The following is a 22,325-nucleotide window of genomic DNA, read 5'->3' on the forward strand; positions in this document are numbered from 1 at the left end:
AATTTACGATGAGGGCCGCAGCACATTTGAAAACTACATTTCCCAGAGTGCCATGGCTGTAACCAGTATTTGACGTCACGATCTATCCCAATACTCCTGTTTGAACTGCTTGTTTTGCTTCGCGGATGAACGCTGCATATAGAAGAGTGTTTTGGGGGAAAAGCAGCGAGGTACTGTCAAGTTTTGTTTTCTTTCTCTCTGACACTACAATCCTATATTGACTCAGCATTGTTTAGGCCACTGTTGTGGACACTTAATTTAGAAGTCCTTAAACAAATAACGTGGTGGCTAGCGGGCTAGCTAGCCGAGCTAAATTACATTATCTTAGCAGCTTTCGTTGCTTTTCGTTTCCTCTTTATTTTTCTGTGAAAATAACCGATTGCTTTTTTCTTCATATATGTATTTTACTTTGTGTTCCGAAATGCACGAAAATGATCAAATTAGCTCTAATGTCAACGTGATGATAAGAAAACAGGGTGTGTTATTATTCCAATATTGTAAGCGTGACGTTTTTGGTGGCCTGCATTTCTTTGATCACACAACACATAGATTTTAAAAAGTGTGCCTTTGTCCTTTTATCATAGTCACAATCCAACGTGGTTTATGGCTGACTTCTGGAAGTTACTCTACTTTTGAAGACTTAAGTTTAAGTTATTGACTTCATTTAGAGAAGTCGATCTTTCTCAAACGTTTTCTAATCTTTTCCTCGTTAATATTTGAATCTTACACTATTCAACCGTCTGATGGACATTGTTGTTTAATACGGTAGGTTACAAACGTGAGTTAATTTTCATCATTGGAGGGAGCCATTTGTGAATCCACAGTTTAAAGTTTAGCATCTCACATTGAATAACAATCCATACAAGATAACTGCCACGATAAATTTTATGAAACTTTTTGTGGTTTTTATTACCATATAATTTCCCCAGTAAATGGAGACAATAACAGAACATTTGCAACCAATGGTAGTGATGCTACTTTAGGTCTTTCTCAATGAGTATCTGAAGTAGTCTCAAAGCAGTTTAATTTTTTTAAATTCTCTTATGAAATTGGAATATTCTCAGTTGAATATGAAATATTATAATTTATCTCTTTCTGCAGAGGCAGCCCGGTGGAACGAGTGGTTAGCACGTCGGCCTCACAGCTCTGGGGTCCTGGGTTCAAATCCAGGTCACGTCCACCTGTGTGGAGTTTGTATGTTCTCCCCGGGCCTGCGTGGGTTTCCTCCCGGTACTCCAGTTTCCCCTTACATTTCAAAAACATGCATGCTAGGCTGATTGGACACTAAATTGCCCGTAGGTAAGAGTGTGTGTGTGTGTAAGGTTGTCCGTCTCCTCGTGCCCTGCGATCGACTGGCCACCGATTCAGGGAATAATGAGAATAAAGCGGTTAAAAAAATGAATGAATGAATGAATGAATTTGCTACCAACTTATTCCAGGCGAGTTGGAGTGCACGTCTAGAGCAGGGGTAGGGAACCTATGGCTTGGGAGCCACATCTGGCGCTTTCTTCTACATGGATATTCTCATGTGTCCATATATTAAGCGCACTGGATTATAAGGCACCCTGTCTATTTTAGAGAAAATTTAAGACTTATGTGCGCCTTATAGTCGTGAAAATACGGTATGTCTTTTAAATCAACTATTGACCCTGCAATTCTTAAAGTTCCATGCATATTCGTTTCCAAAAAGGACTCCAGACGCAAAGCGTTCTAATCTAAACAATTTATTGTCTAAGACAAAAGTCACAAAACAAAGGAAAGGCTCATCCTCCCCGGTCCTGTCAGCCGTCCATCATCTCATGTCCATCGTCCCAGGGCATGGGCAACTCGGGGTCTCAGCCGTGCCTTCCTGCGAGAAGATAAGGGAGTGTCCTGCCTCCTGGTTGTAGTCATTTCGCTAGCAAGTTCATCCTGTGTTTGTGTTATCGCCGCATTTTTATGGCATCTTTCTGCCGATTCCCTGCTTGGGAAACCAGACATGGCTGAAAGTTAACAACTTTAATGTTTATTTCTATTTGCCTATTACTTGTACATGTTAAATTTTCTTTCCTTCATACTTTAAAAGTGGTGAAGTGACTAAAAAAAGCCACACATTTTCATGTATGTTGACTTTTAAATTCAGAGCATGGCTCTCAAGGGTTAACATTTAAAAACTGTGAATTGTTTATGGCTCTTTCCATCAAAAAGGTTCCCAACCTAGAGGCAACAGTGGTGGCAAATCAATTAAACTTAACTTTTTGTGTGTCCCAGATTGTGTGAAAAAAGAACTGAATGTTTAAATTCAGTTAACGGAGCTGGTGAGGTGTATCATCATGGCCGACAGGTGCAGTGATGACGAAGTCATTCATCTGGCGAGTTTTAACGTTCATCGAAGACAAGGTGAATTCAAACAAAAATAAGCAAGTTGCGTGCTGGTTCTAAATTATCACCCAATTGACTCTTTTCAGGCCCCAGAGGGCGGCAGCGGGAGCTTATCACTGTTTCTGATGATTCGGATGAGGAGACTGTGGGGTTAGTATCCAACAGTCCTGTTTTAGTTCCAGATGATGATGTTACGGAAGATGATGATGTTACGGAAGATGATGATATCACGATCCTAGAGGTGAGTGATGAACAACTGCATCCTTAGGAAGTATACCCATACACTATTCTCTAAAAGTTGTTGTTTTTTAGCTATTCAGCCCCACACACAGCCAATAAAAAGGAACGAGGGAATATTGCCTTAACCTTTTAGCCACATATGAAATTTCCAGCATACAGTACTACTTACAAAATGAAATAGTTGCAGAAGTAGTTTTGTAACGTGAATGTTTTTTTGGGGGGGATTGCATTTTTGCTTGTTTAATCCATTCATGGTCCAGTTGTTTTTTGGGTTTGAGAAGAGAAATAACCAGACTTCCCCAGTTACCCTCTTGTGGTACCTTCTGTTCGATTTAAATATGTCATAGGCTGACCTCTTAACCATTTTTGGAGGTTCGTAGATTGTTGATCCTTTCCGGGGCTTCCCTAAAGTTTTATGTTAATTTGCAGTCACGCAATGTTTACAGTAACCACAGAAATAAGTGTTGTGATAATGGCGAAAGGTAATACTTTTACTTTTGGGAAAAGTCAATTTTATATTATAGAAAATAGATCATTAAAATGTAGGTCTGTGACAAAATAACTAAAACATACGCGCAAAAGCAGATTTATTCCACTCTTGGATTCTTTCAATTTGTATGTTGCATTTTCTTGTAAACATTGTTTGGCTTTTATGTAATTAAATATGTTTAACAAATTAGAAATACCAGTTATGTTGAACAACGTAAACTCCATAGTTAACCCTTTACAAGCAGCAGTAATGACTCCGAAATATGACACACTGTTATTTTTACATTAGTAGGGTCAATAGTATAAGGAGGTTAGTAATTCATCCAGTATAATGGTTGTTGTTTTTTTACTGCAAAACTGAAAATAACCAACAAATAGTAAATGTTAATTTGCCTCCTGGTGGAAAAAGTATAGCAATGCTGTAAGTCTTGTGCGCATATAAGCCGTACCCTTGATTCAGTCATTTTTGAGTTGCAAATACGGCTTATATGCGAGAAAATATGGTAAGTAGAAAAGCAACGTGATTGACAAAACAAAGTCCAGTTTTGGGCCATTGAGTTGCTAATTTAAACCACCCAGGCGGTGGGCTGCCATCTGGGAAGTCAAACTAGAGAAAGAAAAACCTGTGAGTTCTTAAATTTTTAAAAGTATTTTTGAAGTCTTAACTTTTGCAACCTTCGTTTCTACAGCCAACAGTTCCTGCACGTAAACGTATAATACGCCCAGCTGCAAAATGGAGCGGGCCCTCTCAAATGCTCAGCGGAAATATTCCTCCGTGGGATCCATTTGCCCCCTCTACCTCCAGAGATGCCATAGCCCGCTCGTCTCCAGACTCGACGTCAACGTATGCACAGCTAAACCATACGAGTAACCCCCATCAGCAAAATGCGAGTATGCCACAAAAGATAAAAGTGTCATTCCAGTCTACCTTCTTACACCCCGAAGTTGTCACATTGGGAGTGCCGCAAGGTGCAGGGGACCCTTTGCCTAAACCATCTGAACTGCCTTTGACCACAGGATGTTTAACGGCCTTGCCACTGCCAAAAACATCTCACGATGATGTTAAAAAGAATCTTCCTCTCTCTACAAATACTGTAAATAAGGCACATAAAAGGACAAGCATAGAAGATTACTACCCTCAAGCAAGCACTTCCTCTGCAGAGCTGCCTCCTAAACCAGTGAGATTTTCGGAGTTCAGTTCGATGGGATTAGTACCTCAGCATGAATGGAAAAAGACAGTCATCTTTCCACCACAACCAATACAAGCCTGTGCTTTGGTCACAGATCCTCAGCAAGAGGACAGCAGGCCCCAGACCACGGGTCAGGCTATCTTAGTTCCCTTGCATGGCAATATTTTTCAGATCGAACCTCAACCCCTCGCTCAGGCCCCATCCCAGTCTTTGGCACAAACATCCCAGTCCAGTGGGGTGGCACCTGTGGTGGGTCACCAAATCATGTTGGGGAGCCAAGCACGTACCAAGATTGGTGCTAATCCCCAGCCACAGGTTGGCCCCTCAACTTTGTCTTCTCAAACCCGTAAAAACGCACTGGTCAATCCATTCCTTCATTTCGTGATGAACCCCCCTGTTCCTGACGGCATTCCGAGAATTGAGGACGCGAGGCCTGGTCACTCTGAAGCAACAGAAAGGTCGGAGATAAAGCACGATGTCAAAACGCTTATCGCTGGTGTTGTAAGTAATAATATCTACCTCTTTATATTTTGTCTCTCTGCTAGCTGTCCTAAACCTGTATGTTGTTGTCTTTCAAGGTGCATCTCTTTCCAAATATCCAGGAAGCCTATGTAGCAGAACTGATCCAAACAAATAATGTGAAAGACTTGAATGCGTAAGATTGTATTTGTTTTTTATGGGCGAAGACAATTGTTACTATAGTAATCGTGAAAACACAGGTTAACCCTCTAAAGGGAACTCATTGGCTTGCATTGACAGTGCAAGTCAGCCAATGCATATTGACTTGAAGGGGGTGAATGAACAAATGTTGCTGCCAAAAACCCATATATGGAAACAATATTACTATACTACATTGCAATAGCCAAAAAGTTGACATGATTGATGGAAATTGTCCATAAAGTCAAGAGACAATTTATCTGTTCTTGACCTGTGTCCATGGTTTCACTTTTTCCTCTACTGTTTTCAAGTATCTGTAACCTGTTGTTGGAGAACCCAGAATATCCAAAGTCTGAGGAAGCTGCAGCCACAGTAGCACCCACCAGCATTTTACTGGAGTCTGGAGATGGCAACACAGAGGTACATGAAGCTGAGAGTTTATTGAGAGAGACTGTTTAAAGGGGTCTGAAATTTGAAAAGTCCTTCCAGAGCGGAAATCTTGTCTGATGCAGTGTGGTCTAAATGCTTCAAAACGCAAAACTAAGTTTGGGTGGGACCTGTGTCCATGCTCTCCAAATCAGAAAAACAATCTCTAGACCTATGACATCAGCTCAGTTAAAAAAAACACCAAAAATTACAACCTCCAAGATCTCATTTTGTCCCTTCATTCATTTTCGAAACCACTTTATCCTCACTAGTGTCGCGGGGGGTGCTGGAGCCTATACCAGCTGACTTCAGGCCAGAGGTGGGGGAGACCCTCTATCGATGGCCAGTCGATCACATTGCACAAGCAGATGGACAGCCATTCGCACTCACACCCTTACCTAGGGGCAATTTAAAGTGTCCAATCAGCCTACCATTCATGTCTTTGGAATGTGGGAGGAAACTGGAGTACCCGGAGAAAACCCACGCAGGCCCGGGGAGAACATGCAAACTCCACACAGGTGGACCAACCTCGATTCAAACCCAGGACCCCCTAGCTGTGAGGCCGACGTGCTAACCACTCAAGCCGCCAGGCCGCTTAGACACAACTTGTGATTTGTTTCCACCCAGTTTTCGAACTGGGGACATTTTGCATGTAAGGCAAACGTGATAACCGCTACACTGTGGAAACAACTGGCTTTCATTTTGTCCAAAATATCCCAAATTTAAACAACTCGTAATATGCATTTCTTTTCCGTCTTTGAAAATCTGGCTACTCTGCCTATTGCCCATACTCAGGAAAAGGACTGGGTTACACACAGGAACCATGTTTTTTCTTCAGGCCATTTCTGTCTAAATATCCAAGCATAATTCAGTTTAAGAGGCATTATAAACACAATTTTCAGAAGGTATAAAGAAGAGTTAAGGATTTAATTATCGTGTGTTTCCCAATTACCTTTGTAATAGCTAGATCCTTCACATTTAGTGTTTATTTGTTATCTTATGGTTATTTACTTAGTTTCTTTTGTAAATATGGGACTAGTAATAGGACAGACTGATAAATAATTGGGAAATGAAGTGAGCTAGCTTTTAATAAGCTTTGTTTCATCCTACTTCTTTTTCACATTATTGAGTAAATTCTGTTGTTATTACTCTAGACTTTGTTATTATTATAAGTGTCTCATTGTCTGATTTATTTGTGTTTTTATTTTTCTTATTTTCATTCTTCTGGCATGTGTCCAAAAAGGGATTCTTAAAAACGTGAGACATTTTGAGAAAGTTTGCTATTGAAACAACTGGAAATGGTTTCAAATGCTCTACAAATCACACCGTAACAGTACAACTACACCCAATAATGTGAAATACTATGGTCTATTTTTTAATTTGTAAAATTAGCTACCATTGACGGCAATAGACGTCCATTGAACGTACATGAATTTGTTGCCACCCTCGCAGTTCAAATGCATTTGACTTGTGTGATACAGTGAATTAAAGAGTTTTCATTTAGTTGTTAAGAGCCACATGATCAGATATGATAATTATTTTATTATTGGCAATGCCACTGAAATAATTCATGTATCATTTCAGGAAACTGAAGATCTGTTTGACTACGAAAAACTGGGCCTAGTCGAAGCCGATATATCGATGCAGGCTGCGGAGTTGCTCATGGCGGACTTTCGCATGATCAGCTGTCAGGACATCAAATGGGCTCTCCATGCCCTTAAAGGACACTATGCAATCACACGCAAAGTAAAAAAAAAAAAAAAAAGTTAACAATGCGTTGAAAAAGTATTCACACTATTCAAATGTTTTCCTCTTAGGCCTTTTTTGACGCTCTGAAGCAGTCTAAAGAATCACACAGCCCCTCAAGAACCAGACAAGGAAGCAGAATGTCTACTGATCGCCCCTACATCGATTTCCATTTTGAGCATGGTGAGGAAAAAAGTTTTGTCTGTGCTGGCATCCCCGTGAGAATTGATTCCAAACCGTGGTGTGGTGTGATGTGTCTGACATGTCAACTTGCTGCCTCCGTTTGTGCTGCAGGTCAAGTTAAATTTGACAGGAAGATGTACTTTTTGGAAAAACGCAGGCGCTACTGCAAGACGCACAAAAATTTGAAAGCTCCTATACAAAAGGAGCTTAGTTTCTTCCAAAAGAAAGCCAAAGAATGGGCAGAGGTATTCTTAATTGTTTCCTTTTGTTACATCTCATCTGAAATTCAGTGACAATGTTGTTATTTTCCGTTTTTCTAGCATGAAGACTTTCTTCTGGCACTGCAAGTCAATGAAGATGAATATAAAAAAGTAGGTGTATTTATACTCATTTACAGTGGTACCTCGACATACTAGCATTTCGAGATACGAGTAAAATTTCGAGCAAATAATTATCTCTAGATACGAGACAAATTTCGAGATACGAGAAAGCCAGGTGGCCAAGACATGAGAGGCTGTTTATGATTTTAGCGCACTGTCTTTTTTGCCGATATCTACGGGCACTGAACGATTTATTCAGACGAGTTTCTCCTAGCATCGAGCGTTGCATTTTTTTCAGTGTTTTTTTCCGTCACGCAGCGTGAATGGCGGAGCGATCGCTAATACGAGTAGTATATATTACTTCTCGTTGGCTGCTCATAAGAACATCAGGGGCACTGGCTCTCTCCCCACAACTCCCTCGTGTAATGTCTCTGGTCGCAACTCCCTCTTTGTAATGTCTCTGCGAGCACTGGGCGGAGCGTTGCATTTTTTCAGTGTTTTTTTCCCCCCCTTAGCCTGTTAGCTCCCGTTGGCAGAGCGATTGCTAACAAGACTACTCCTTGTTGGCAAGTGGTCATGCGGTATCCTATTGTGAGGACATTTGTGTGCATCATTTTCGGAATATTTTGAAGGGAATACAAAAGAAAACAGCCCATCGATAGTGAAAGTGAGGGTGGAGGCGGGGCAAGCAGCCAACCCGGCCGGAGAATAAAGGTATAAAAATGTATAACAAAATTAGAATTAAGTTTAGTGTAAGGTTAGATTAAATTTATTTTTGAGTGTCTGCATCGTAATCCAAGTTCATTTAAATTTGTTTATGTTATTAAACGAGCGTGTTGCCGTGGAAAAAGCGCCCCACCCCTCCGCCCCCCTCTCTCTGTCCGTCTCTCTCTCCCCTCCGCGAAATCTGTATAATTTTAGTACTATTAAACACATTTTAGTAATATTAAACCATTAGTTATGTGTTACTTTGTTAATAGATGGCGAATTAGATGGAATAAAACATTTTTTACAATCCAATATCCTGTTTTTGGTGTTTTTTCAGAGGGTTGGAACGAATTAATTTGTTTTTAGTTCATTTCAATGGGAAATGTTCGTTTGACATACGAGCTCAGTCCCGGAACGAATTATGCTTGATTCACGAGGTACCACTGTACTAGCATAATTACTGTAATTTTACCAGAGAACCGTATTTATTCATTTTATTTTTAGATGCACTATAAGGCACAGAGATCTGAATACTCTATACTATTTCTTTAAAAATAACAAAATAATCCTAAAGAGGCATTTTGGTGGGGGTTCACTTTCAGGTAAATAACAATGATAGATGTCCAATCAGGTGGCTTTTAAAAACTAAATACCTCTTTGAAAGAGTTTTTCAAAAGTAGGCGTTCACTCCACTAGAAGGATGAGAGTGGATGAACATTCAGTCATTCGCTGCCATCCTCCCAGCTCAAATGGATTGGACGTCTTAAGAAGGAAAATTTAAAAATATCTTCCATTACTATCAAATGTAGTGCAAATTGAAATATTTTCCTTGACAACAGATTTCTAGTGATGTGTGGTCGTGGAAAAACAAATAACTGCATATCCATAATTTGGCCATTCAAAATTATATCAGGATATATTTTAGTATTGATGCTTTGATGCATTTTAATAAGACAGCTGATTGGCCTGTAAACCCCACATATAAACCACATTGTTCAAAGCTGAGGAAAAACGTGTTTGACTTCAGAATGTGTATATTCATGTTACATCAGTGACTGAAGCTTTGTTTTTTACAGGATGGCCAGTTAATTGAGTGTGGCTGTTGCTATGGAGAAGTTGCCTTTGAGAAAATGACACAGTGTTCAGACGGGCACCTGTTCTGTAAAGAGTGCCTCGTCAAATATGCTCAAGAGGCAGTGTTTGGATCCGGGAAGGTACGTTTTCAATGCAAACAATAGTTGGACTGGGTGCACAGTGCCCAAAAATATGTACTATGAAAAGACATGGTGGAATGCAATACTTAACGGAACTTAATGAGAGTCCATTACATTTATTTTTCATTTCTACGTATTTTTTTAAGTACAATTCTATGCTGGATTTATTTCCAGTTTATTGAATACTGTTGGCTGGCCACCGATTGATGGTGTCCCCCGCCTCGTGCCTATAGTTAGCTGGGATAGGCTTCAGCACCCCACCCATGACAATAAGTGGTTTGGAAAATGAATGAATGAATAAATACTGTTGCAATTTCATTCATTTCTTTTCTGGACCGCTTATCCTCACCAAGGTTAGGGAGCGGGGGGTGCCTCAACCTTTGTTGTTAGATGTACTTATTTTTGTAGTGTGTTTGTTGAGGAAACATGAGATTTTTTTTTTGTTTTCTGTATTCCTTTTGCAGTCAGAGCTGAGTTGCATGGAGTCAGGCTGCCTTTGCTCTTACCCAGTCTGTGAACTAGAAAAGGTCCTACCAGAAAACATCCTTTGCAAATATTATGAAAGGCAGGCAGAGGAGGCTATCGCTGCTACCTGTGCGGACGAACTAGTGAGGTAAGAGTGAAATAAATAATACACCATTAGATTGCCCAAAGCACTTTACAGGGTTGCATTTTCCCATTCTTGAACATGTTCATGCACCAGTAGGCATTAATGTACACTTCATGAGAGTTTAAACTTTTTAATGTTTTGCAAAGTACCTCACTGTGGTCACTCTTGCAGAGCTGCCAACGAAAATTATATTTCGTACTGGGTAAAGCGAATTTGGTAGATTTTGTCACCTCGGCATTTACCAGTGACGCGGATAAAAATAAATCTCAATATCATCTCATTTTCTAATGCTTTTTAACTCTTTTTTTTTTCAATAGTTCATTCTTGCAAAGAAATAAAAAACTTACTCACGGTTTGTTTTGTGGGCATAGCTAACACGTCTACTCTGAAACAATTGATAACAAGGCACACGTGTCGTTGAAATAATTTAACGTTTTGACAACATGTAAAATGCTAAATTTATTTAGAACAACATGCTGCGCTTTGAAATTAATCATCATGGTAATTTTAAATGACGAGCCAAAAAACGAAAACTTTCAACATAGTAATTTTTTTCCATGTAAATTGTTGGGGGGAAAGTTAAAAAAAATGTAGTTTTGATGCAAAGTGCTTATTTGGTAGTTTGTTAAAGACTTGGCTGGTAACCTACAGAAAATTCGTAGTACAGTAATACCTTCGGATCTTAATGCGTTCCTGGACCGAGCTGATCATTTTTCAATTTTTGCGTATCAATTTTTCCCATGGAAAATAGCTAAATACAAATTAATCCGTTCCCACCCTCTGGAAAAAAAACACAAAAAAATAGGATATTACAATGGAAACATCTTCTATTTGTTCTAATTCACCACCTACTCACAAAGTAGCAAATACCTATCTAGTGGTTATGATCTTCAATACTAAAAGGTGACATTATTACAAGAGAGACGGGGGAGAAAGGGGAGAAGAGAGACTTGACGGACGGCAACGTGCTCGTAACATAACAAACTTTAAATTTAACTTAAATTAACTTCAATGATTTACTATACACACACACACACACTTAAAAATACATTTTAAACTTACGTTACACTAAATATAAACCTTCTTGGGCGATAACCAAGGCAAAGATTTTAATGTATTCCCCGCGGCTTTCGAGTCGGAAGTTGCTGCATGAAAGGGTTAAGTCTCATTTGAATGTGTTATGTATAGTAACATTAATGCCTTCTCACTTTCTTCCCTTGCCTAGGTGTCCCTTTTGTAATTTCCCCGCCTTACTAGACAAAGAGATGTCGCTTTTTAGCTGCCCCAACCCTCGCTGCCGCAAGGTTAGTCTTGTATTTGCTTACCATACACATCATGCTGAATTCAAATGACTTTAAAACTGTTTATCCATTTTCCATGCGGCTTATCTTCATGAGGGTTGCGCCTAACCCAGCTAACTATGAGTAGTAGGCGGAGCACACTCTGAATTAGTTGCCAGTCAGTTGTGCAGGGCACAAGATAAACATTCATTCTTGCACACATATGCACAATTTAGTGTCTAAGCAGCCTACCATGCATGTTTTTGGGAGATGGAAGGAAACCAGTGTACCGTATTTTCCAGACTAATAAGTCACACCTTTTTTTACCATTTAGCTGGCCTTGCGACTTATGATTTTTTTGACTTATGAATTTTTTTCTCTCTTACCTCCAACAGTCTTACAATGTTACACTTATTTATATATATATATATATATATATATATATATATATATATATATATATATATATATATATATTTATATATATATATATATTTATTTATTTATTTATTTATTTATTTATTTATTCGCTCTCTCACGCTCCTATTCATTGGCTGTTGCGACTTATAGTCCGAAAAATATGATACCCGGAGAAAACCCAAGCTATCACATGAGAAAGGTGCCTCCCATTCCATTTCAAATACATATCTTTTTTTGGTACCGCCTTTTAATACGGTCTCAAATCATACATTTTCTGATCCATTATGACCAAATATGGTAGTGACCATGAGTGATCCAACAACACTCATGATAGTGCAGAGGTCATGCAATGTGTGAGAGCAAGGATTGATGGGACCAAATGGTTCCATCTGGAGAGAATGGCGGCTCTTATCACTGCCTCCTCCCACTGTATAACCACAGGAATGCTGGGGTAGGGTGGCGGTGCATTGCAATGCAACCTGTTAATCACCTTTATCAGGATTAAATACGGGCCAACAAACAAAGCCTTCATGTGTGAATTGCAATCTTTTGCTCAACACATAGCACTCCATTCCTCGTGACCTTTTTTGTTTTTTTGTTTTTCAACCGTTCCCTAAGAGGTTGTGTGACTGCAGATAAAATTGTTGTTAGTTCCCTTTTTCTGGAGTCTTGTGTTGAGCTGTATTTTTAGGCTTTCTATTAAGCCTTAGCTTTCGCAACTGGGTTTAGACGACTTCTACATTCCTATGTACTCAGCCTACAGTCTTTTTTTTCAGATATTTGAGGATCAAACCTCACAAAATTATGATGTGAAGCTTCAGTTTAGCAAGTTTGTTGGTGAACTCAGATTTTGATGCTTGAAAGCCTCGTTTTTCCAAGTTTTTAATGCAAGCATATAGAAAATCCATGTCTACTTGGACTGAAACATAGGTGAACTGTAAAATCACTATTTCAGATCTTGAATATTTAAAAGTGGAAAATTCTCTCCAAATCAAGAATTTGATTTAGAGTTTTTGGAAGTTTCTAGAAGATTCTACACTAGCACAATCAAATCTGGCCAGTGTTGATTCACAGAATGACTTAATGATTTACAGCGTATATATTTTAAAAAAGGAATTGACTTGACGTTAATCTGAGAATGTCACATTAACCAGAACATTTTTATGGTGCTGCAAAACAGTAATCTAAATGTCTTTTGCTGTAAGTATGCCATTATACAATATGGACAGGAGCTGCATGTTTATAGTCCAGTGTGGCTTATATATAAACAAATTAGTCCAAAAATTTCAATGCTATCTATATATGATTCAGTCCTATACTCCAAAAATTGCTGTTTTGGGAGCTGATACTGAATATTGTATCTGGCCAACCATATGTATAATGGTACTTAAGATATCATTCATTTTTGTGCATTTCTACCTTTGAGCCCATAGGTGGAACACTTGACCGTTCAAGAGAAAGATAGAAAATGTGCTCACTGCACAGCTGCATCTTATCTAAGCTTAGGCAACACACCCCAGATCATTTTTCGTGGTGTTATATCACAACATGCAACAGCTGTTAATGTTAGCCAGATATCATACATCCATTTAGGCTTGAAAAAACAATGGAATTTGTCCCTGTACTCATTGCTGAAATTACTTATGTGAATTAAGCCAGCTGTTGTTTACCAAATTGATGTCTTAGGTTTGAGTATTTATTAATTTATAATATTGATTTCAAGTAGGAAGGGTGCTTTATTTTACAGACGGTCATTGCAAAGCGGCCCCATTGTGACCAGGGGCGGGGCCTTATTATGTAATTGACACAGTTCCACAAGCCTTGCCCTCCTCAATTCCTTTTCATTGGTGGACTCCTCTCTCCACACCCCTTACACCGCTTTCCTATTGGCTGGCAGCATTTACTTCTGTTTCAAATATGGTCCGCATCAAGTTTGACCCACATTCCGCCCCACCATCCCGCCTTCACCCGCCCTACCAAAATGTATTCCACATGTGCTTATGAGCACATCTGAACAAGCTTGTTCATAAACCCATAGGATTTCTACATTCCAAATGCTGACCAGTGGAAAATTACCTTTGTCTGACAACTGTTATGCATCAGGGTTTTTTCAACTCTGTCTTCATTGATGGCAATTTTGGCAAATTTATTTGAAATTAGGGAATTGCAGGTGATTGTTGGCGAACTCTAGTAGTAAATTAGTACAGTAATCCCTCGAATATCGCAGTTAATGTCGACCAGACATGGCCGCGATAATCAAAAATTGCGACGTAGGGTCACCCCTATTAAAACTACCTTTTTATTTTTTTGTAGTGCTGAGTCCTAGTAGCAAGAGTGGCTTCTGCTTAAGCGTTTCAGCGTGGATTTTCACATTTTTATTAACTTAAAAAAAAGGAATAAAAAGCAGAAAAAATCGTGAAGTGAATTTGCAATAAGTAAAGTTGCAATAATCGAGGGAAGACTGTTATAGTGAATAGTGGACCTCGCCTATTCACAATTCAGAATTTGCAACTTCACTCATTTGGGGATTTTTATACGGAGGATAGCTCGCATAACATACATTCGTCTGAGCCAAATGCTCTCGCATATATCTGAACTATGATTAAGGCTCATTTATGATGATTGCAGCTGGTTTGCATTCACGATGTTGTAGGTATTCTCAAGCATACAATCAATCTGACAAATTTCACCACTACGACGTGACGGCCCTAATCGTAGTCATGACGCACTAGTCAAATTTTTCCAGACTTGACACTATTCCCCGTGCTGGAAAGTAAATTTAGCACCGATACTATACAAAACTTTTGGTGTCCTTGCAAAATAAAATACTGTTGTCAACGAGGATCACTGAATCTGCGCATACAGTAATCCCTCGATTATCGCGGTTAATGTAAAGCAGACATGGCCCGTCAGCTGAGTGGTTAGCGCGTCGGCCTCACAGTGGGGGACCTGGGTTCAAATCCAGGTCGCTCCACCTGTGTGGTTTGCATGGTAGGCTGATTGGACATTCTAAATTGCCCCTAGGTGTGAGTGTAAGCGTTAATGGTTGTTTGTCTCCTTGTGCCCTGAGATTGGCTGGCCACCAATTCAGGGTGTCACCCACTTCTGCCTCGAAGTCAGCTGGGATCGTGTGCGGTCGATTGGTCGCCGGTCTTTTGGTCGCCCTGACCGCGACAATGGGCGACCAAAAGACCGGCGACAAAACAAGGTAAAACAACACGGTCTACGCATCAATAAAAGCCAACAATGGCCAAGAGCAGTTTCACTGAGCCGACGTGTAAGTGTATAAGAGTTTCTATGTCCATGTGTTGTCCCTTTTAAGAAGCTACGTCAGTCAGGGTCTTAACAAGTTCTCCAACAAAAAACAAAAGTCCGGGAAATTTGGAGCTTTTCTTTAGCCTAATAATTACTAGGGCATTAAGTATGACTAAATAGTAATTCGCAGTTTGTATTTAGGGAATTTGAGCAACGATTTAAATGGTAATTATCACTTACCTTCCCCTCCGGGCGACCAAAAGATCGGCGACCAAAAGTACAGCGACCAATCGACCGTGTACCGCTGGGATAGGCTCCAGCACCCCCTGCGATCCTAGTGAGGATAAAGCAGGTTCAGAAAATGAGATGAGAATCCTTTTGTCGTACCAATCTGTTTACCTGTGTCACGTCAGAAGGCAACAGCATGACAATATTTTTGAGAACTACCTACAAATGTGTCGGATGTGTATCTAAAGCAGGGTTGTCCAAGTCAGGTCCTCGAGAGCCCCTATCCAGTCTGTTTTCCATATCTCCCTCCTCTAGCACGCCTGAATCAGATCAAATCCCGATGATTTGATTCATGTGTGTTGGTGGAGGGAGACATGGAAAACAGACTGGATAGGGGCTCTCGAGGACCGGACTTGGCCACCCCTGATCTAAAGTATCAACGTTCATAATAACCTAGGTTGGAGAGGGAGTGTTTTAGACATCAAAATAAGGTGGTGTAAAAGTGGAGTTCCACTGTAGTGTTCATAAGTAGCAATATGTCTTTTGTTCCTCATTGTGTCACGTCATCTGTCACCCTCCATGTAGCGCAATGCAGACCCCACCCCTATTAGAACCTCTACTGTTGTGCTGGCACCACCTTATAAGGTAATGTGCAGACAAAGACAGTTTAAAAATGGAGAAAGAGAGGAAAGGCATGCTATGAATGAAGGAGTGGTGATGGAAGAACCCTGGGGGATGGCGTGTAATGACAAGTTAGTGCAGGAGAGGCGGATATTCGGGAGGGGCACAAGCCGAGACTTGAAAGAGCGGACGTGGGCCGCATTGCAAAGGACAAGCGTGGCCTGATCGAAAACATTGATGAGCAGTAGGGGGCGATGGTTCACTGCACTCTTGTCCCCCTTTTGGTAACCACCCTTTTTGTCCAAGCACATTTCTGCAGCAACCAGGCACTTTTTTATGCTAATGTGGAAACACTTTGAATTCTCAATGCGACCTTTTATTACAATAGAAAATAAGAACACAGCCACTAACCCTTTGTAGGGCACTTTATTTACGGTACTAGACGTCCAATCCGCTTCAAACTGGGAGAGGTTGGCAGCGACCCTGAAACATGAGAATTCGTAGCCTGTCATCCCAGTTCAAATGAATTGGACATCTACCGCTATCAATGGCATGCACTGAGTTAATTGTAAATATTTTCTTATATTTTCATTTGTTAATTTTTATACTTTCAATGTAGTTTTTTATTTTTAAAAAAAGGAAAAAATGGACTGTCAATTCATTAAACAAGTAAAGAATTCATATATATATATATATATATATATATATATATATATATATATATATATATATATATATATATATAGCTATAGTTTTAATTCCATATTGGCTGCCGCAACCAGAGTTTATTTTATTTGATTTTATTTATGTCTTTATCTATCAAATTAAACATAAAATTAACACGACCATCGCCGACCTTGGTCATTGGTATAGTGCACATGTGACATACATGACTCAAAATGTGGACATCAGATCTTTTTGAGGTTCTTTATATATTTCTTTTCTCATGAAAATTACTAATCACCTGCCTCACTACGCCTTATAAAGGGTTAAGCAGCTACCACAAACGGTCTCCTAAAGGGCAAGTCGATTCATTCTAGTGCAACTCATCCCTGCATAGTCGCATACTATTAATTCCCCAGCCTTCGTTTTTGTCCTTCATCCGACCTCGGTAGAGAGAACATATTCACACTATTCCCTCATCGCATCTAATCTTCAATGTTTGATGAGTGACTACTCAACTATTGATGACAAGTTACTTCATTTAGCCATGGTTTTGCTGTATCTTCACTATGCGCGTGGAACAAAGCTGTACGTGTTGTATCTGAAGTTCAGAGGATGAATTTGCAGTTTCTAGGCAACCAGGCAGTTGGTAAAAAAAGGCAAATCACAGAGCAGGGCCACACCTTGCTCTGTCTGCAGTGCAGGCTGATGGTTCTCTTTGGTTTGATGCAAGATAGTACAAAATGAAAATGAACAATTGTTTTTGTTCGATGTGCAGGAAAGCTGTCGGAAATGCCACGTGCAATGGAATCAGCATGTGGGGAAGACGTGTGAGCAAATCCTGGAGAAAGATGAGATCCGCATGAGGGTGCTCATGTAAGTGGAAATCCACACACAACGGTGGTATCCTTTACCTACCAAATGCAGGAAACCGCTGCGTTTTCCGGACAACCCGACAGGAAGTTAAGAGGCCGGCTGCTTCCTGTGGGCCGGCGGGGAAATATTATTTTGTTTTGAGCTATTGAAAAGATCTTCCCACTTCCTGGTGGCAACATAGACAGGAAGCGGCCTGGTGGAAAGATCAACGTTGACGATGTGTAGAAGTCAGACACACTTTAACTCGTGGGGCTAGCAGTGGACGATTAGTCCCAGTCAGAAATGAATGGTCTATCACTGGTATTTGCTTAAATAAGTGATAAATCAATGAACACCAAATGAAAAGGAGGTTGGTAATTGTCCCGGCTGCGACCCGACTGTTCGCATTGCTACGTTGAGGCTAATGGCAAAAGACAATCTTCTAAACACATCAAGCAATGGCATCCGTCTTCAGGGGTGTCAGACTCGGGTTGGTTCGCGGGCCGCGTTAACGTCAACTCGATTTCATGTGGGCCGGACCATTTTAAATATAATATTTAGATTTTTTTTTTTATAAAAGGATTAAAAGAACCGGATTAAAAGCCCTGAATATTCTGTTTTTTATAGATCTAAAACAATGTTTATTTGAGCTTTTTTAAATATATTTTTAGATTTTGCAAAATTATTTTTGAACTAAAAACAAAGAAAAGAATTGATTAAAAAATTACAATTATTGATTTAAAAGAGGGAAAATAAGGAAATGTAAAATACATCTATACTCTTCATTTTAATTTGATCCTAAAACAGAAAGTCGGCGCTCACAATTTACTTTCTCGGCCCGCACAAAATGATGCGGCGGGCCAGATTTGGCCCTCAGGCCGCCACTTTGACGCATGTGGTCTACTGCATGCAACGCTGCCAACTACTCCGGAATTTCCAGAGTTTACCCGGAAATGCAACGCAAATTCCGGGACTCCGGGCAACTTCCCTAAAGTCCGGAAATCCCAAAAAATTAGAGTGACAATTTTTTGGAATTTCCGGACTTTAGGGAAGTTGGTGTACCCTATCGACTGATTAATTTATTTTATCGTGATAACAATTTTAGTATTGGTCCATATATAAAACGCGCTGGATTATAAGGCGCCCTGTCTATTTTGGAGAAAATTTAAGACTTATGTGCGCCTTATAGTCGTGAAAATACGGTAGCTTGTTTTTCACGCTTGGCATTCTGATGTTTCTTTGCGTCCCTCCAGTGAGGAGCGCATGACGGCGGCCCGAGTGAGAAAATGCGTCAAGTGCAATACGGGCCTGGTCAAGTCCGAGGGCTGCAACCGCATGTCGTGTCGATGCGGCACCTTCATGTGTTACCTCTGCCGAGATGCCATCACCGGGTACGACCACTTCTGCCAGCACCCTCGCTCGCCGGGTGCTCCCTGCCGACATTGCCACAAGTGTTCCCTCTGGACCGATCCCACGGTACAACACACACACACAGCTTTATTCATTGCGGTCGCCGCAAATTGGACAAAACACTTTATTGATTGTCCGTGTGAGGAAGTTCTATTTTGAAATTGGTTGCATCACTTCCATCAGTCCAGATTAGTTTTTTTTTTAATCAAAATTTGTTTCAATGACAGTTCGCTTCCTGTTAGTGTACATCCAGTTCCAGCTTGTAATGATACGTTCGCTGCCATTGATGGCGCTGGATGTCAATTGGCATTCCCACTTGCAATGAATTCAGGTCTAGCACTGTCAATTGCAGCCAATTACTTCGCTTTTTCATGCTTTGCAAACTAATTGGCATTAAAAGCATACTATGAAATGCTACAAAAAGTGACTTTAGGTTTTATACAAATCCATCATTAAATAGCAACAGATTTTTTTTAAATAATTTAATTATGTACTAATTAGTCTTCCGTTGTCAGCTGCCTTTGTCTCAACCACAAAAATATTTAATCATATTTTTTGCAGTCTGCTGGCATGGTATCCATAGACGTGCTATTCTCTTGTTTCTGTTTGAGCATTCTGGCATTCTGTCAGCGCAAGTCTAAAAAGTTAGATATGAGCATCAATTCTGGTTGCGATGTCACAACCAGAATTCTGGTTGTGACATCACAACCAGAATTGCTGAAAAAAGTGGGCCTTCCTTGATGCATTGCTTTTGATAGCAAAACTACAAGATGGCCTATGATTTGAGTGCCAAATTCATTTTCTGCATGTAAAATTACATTAGTGCAGGTATTTTCATGTTTTCACACGCCCACCATTTCACGGAAACTCATTTTGGCTCACGTTGCATGTGTGGCTGTGTTCCTCCAGCAAGATGACGAGCGAAACATTCAGGAAATCCAAAAGGAGGGAGAAGTGCAGCTGAATAAAAAGTTTGTAGGTGAGTTTGACACTTTTAAGACTTTTATTTCCTTGCGCTGGCCAAGAGCCTTCACCACTCCCGCATCCCAATTCCCCCTTACGCAGATCATTTGGGAAAGCGAGTCGGCCCACCCCCAGAGGCGGTCCAAGAACCCAAGTGTCGCCGCGTGGGACCGCCCCCTGAAAACTTCCCTCCCCCGGTTCCCCCTCACCCCCGGAACCCCCCTCCCCCGGTTCCCCCTCGCCCCCGGGTAGTACCTGCTCCATTAATCCCTGTGCTCCGTGGCCGCATGTTCATGATGCCCCCTTTGCCCCCGGCGCCCTACGTTCCCCCCCTGCCAAACCTGATCCCTTTCAACAACAACCACCACCACCACCACAACAACAATCGCCATGGCAACCCTTTAAACTTCGAGATAAAATTCAATATTCCCTGAAATCGATAGGAAGTGGGCCAAAATTACTCTGTACCTGCCATTGACAATGATAAAACATCCAACTCATTTAAACTGGTAGGACTGGCGATAAAACGTCTTTCAGTTTACGCAGGCTGACGTTGAAAGTTTTGTTCGTTAAATTTCCAATGTATACTTGTTATTTTCTGACCAAACTAAATTCAGAACTCCCGTCTGTACGTTCGGCTAATTGTTTTCAAAGCCACACCGTTTTCTAATAAAGAAGCTTGACTTTCAAACACTGGAACAATTGGTAACGTTTAATATTGACAATAGTATCGAGTATATTTTTGAGTGTCTAGTTGAAAACTTGAGTATCGTGTGCCTTTGCGATTCTTTTAACATTTTATCTAAATGAATACTCTGAACTTGGTTCCCCCTCTCAAATGGCGAGAAAGTGGGTTAGTGGGTCAGTGGATAATCTCTTTAGGGGGAAAAATCAATCCCAGAATTCCAAAACGCAAATTAAATTCCCTTTTAATGGGACACAAACAAGTCAGGTCCATGTGGAATATGCAAGCATTATTTTATTATATAAGGTTTATTTAAAATAAATAACAACCAAAAATAGGAATTTTCAAAAGTTAATACTTATTTTGTTATTTATGAATTTAAGAGTGTTATTGGGGGTTCTGTAGGCCACACTTGTATTCATTCATTATATGAGCCACGTATCCTCACAAGGGGGGTCCTGAATCCTATCCCAGCTGACAACGGGCAGTGGGCAGAGTAGACCCTGATTTTGTAGTGAATACTGTATAGCTGCAACAACAAGCACTTGTTAAAAACAGCTGGTTTTACAAGGTGATAGAAACAATAACACACACCCCACACTTAAACACGCACAATATCATCCACAGCAATTGTCTGGGAACACATGCTACCAGACACCAGACGTCCCTGTGGTGGTGTAGACACACAAATGGTGAGAAGGTCATCTCAAATGCGACATTATACTGTTAAAAGTCAGAGGAAGTTGAACCAATGCGACAGGAAGTGTAACTTTGTTGTATGTGGCATGTCTGGTTCATAGAATGTGTTTTTGTAAATGGGTCAAATCTCTGTCATCACGTCCTAACAGGGAATGATCCATTTTGTGTTTAGTGTTTCGTGTGTTTGTGTGTTTAGTTTTGAATTTCCAACTCCGGCGCCACTCTTGACCTTCAGATTCCCCGAAGGTTACATTTCACGCTTCTAAACTAACTTAAATTAAGATTTGATTCAATCGCTGACATTGCTAACTACAGTGGTACCTCGACATACGATCTTAATCCGTTCCGGGACTGAGATCGTATGTCGAGCTTTTGGTAACTCGAGCGGACGTTTCCCATTGAAATGAACTAAAAACAAATTAATTTGTTCCAACCCTCTGAAAAAACACCAAAAACAGGATATTGGATTGGAAATTTTTTTTTTTATTTACGAACCCCATTGATATGCAAATGAGTGTCCCAACATAAGACGCATGTTACGAAACCCCCCAAAACGTTAATACATTTCCTGTATCCGTTTATTTTGAAATTGTCCGGTGTACTCTGCTCCCTCCCTCGATTATCGCGAATTCACTTCTTTGTGATTTTTACTGCTGTTAAAAAATAAATTTAAGTTGATAAAAATGTGAAAATCCACGCTGAAACTTGAAAGCGGAAGACAGTGGAGTGGCTTTCGCTTGTGAGTTTCTACTAGGACTCTGCACTGAAGGGAAAAAATGTTATAGTTATAGTAATTATAATAGGGGTGGTCCTACTTTTTTCGATTATCGCGGCCATGTCTGGTCGACATTAACCGCGATATTCGAGGGATTACTGTACTTGGGTGACCAAGCTGAATGAAGAACTAGAAATTTCAAAGGTTTCGCAGCCATGACGAAATCCATCACGAAACATTAGCATGCTGCTTTTATTGTCCACATGCAAACACACCACGCCGAAGCCATTCGTCACCCTCGTAGCACACTTGGCCCAACAGAGACATCCATGCCTGGGCTGTTGCTCTTGTCACCACTTTTGGGTGAAAGCAATTCTCTTGTTATTG

General features: G+C 40.3%; 1 protein-coding gene across 1 annotated transcript; it reads left to right on the forward strand.

Moving 5' to 3' along the window:
• Window positions 1-43: 43 nt before the first annotated feature.
• Window positions 44-20,530, forward strand: rnf216 (ring finger protein 216). Its single transcript, XM_077619416.1, has 17 exons — window positions 44-170; window positions 2,251-2,379; window positions 2,448-2,602; window positions 3,780-4,781; window positions 4,859-4,935; window positions 5,249-5,357; window positions 6,948-7,109; window positions 7,181-7,292; window positions 7,404-7,537; window positions 7,613-7,663; window positions 9,397-9,534; window positions 9,999-10,147; window positions 11,370-11,448; window positions 17,390-17,487; window positions 18,720-18,942; window positions 19,786-19,855; window positions 19,942-20,530. The coding sequence occupies exons 2-17, from the start codon at window positions 2,313-2,315 to the stop codon at window positions 20,271-20,273; spliced, it is 2,958 nt and encodes a 985-aa protein (XP_077475542.1). The 5' UTR covers window positions 44-170; window positions 2,251-2,312; the 3' UTR covers window positions 20,274-20,530.
• Window positions 20,531-22,325: the final 1,795 nt, after the last annotated feature.

This window comes from Stigmatopora argus, chromosome 14, assembly GCF_051989625.1.
Source record: "Stigmatopora argus isolate UIUO_Sarg chromosome 14, RoL_Sarg_1.0, whole genome shotgun sequence".
Taxonomy (NCBI): domain Eukaryota; kingdom Metazoa; phylum Chordata; class Actinopteri; order Syngnathiformes; family Syngnathidae; genus Stigmatopora; species Stigmatopora argus.

Excerpts from the sequence above, each read along its gene's own strand:
- rnf216 (XM_077619416.1), top strand. The coding sequence starts at position 2,313 with ATGGCCGACAGGTGCAGTGATGACGAAGTCATTCATCTGGCGAGTTTT. Across the intron at positions 7,664-9,396 it reads ATGAAGATGAATATAAAAAA|GATGGCCAGTTAATTGAGTG; the intron begins GTAGGTGTATTT and ends TGTTTTTTACAG. Across the intron at positions 9,535-9,998 it reads CAGTGTTTGGATCCGGGAAG|TCAGAGCTGAGTTGCATGGA; the intron begins GTACGTTTTCAA and ends TTCCTTTTGCAG.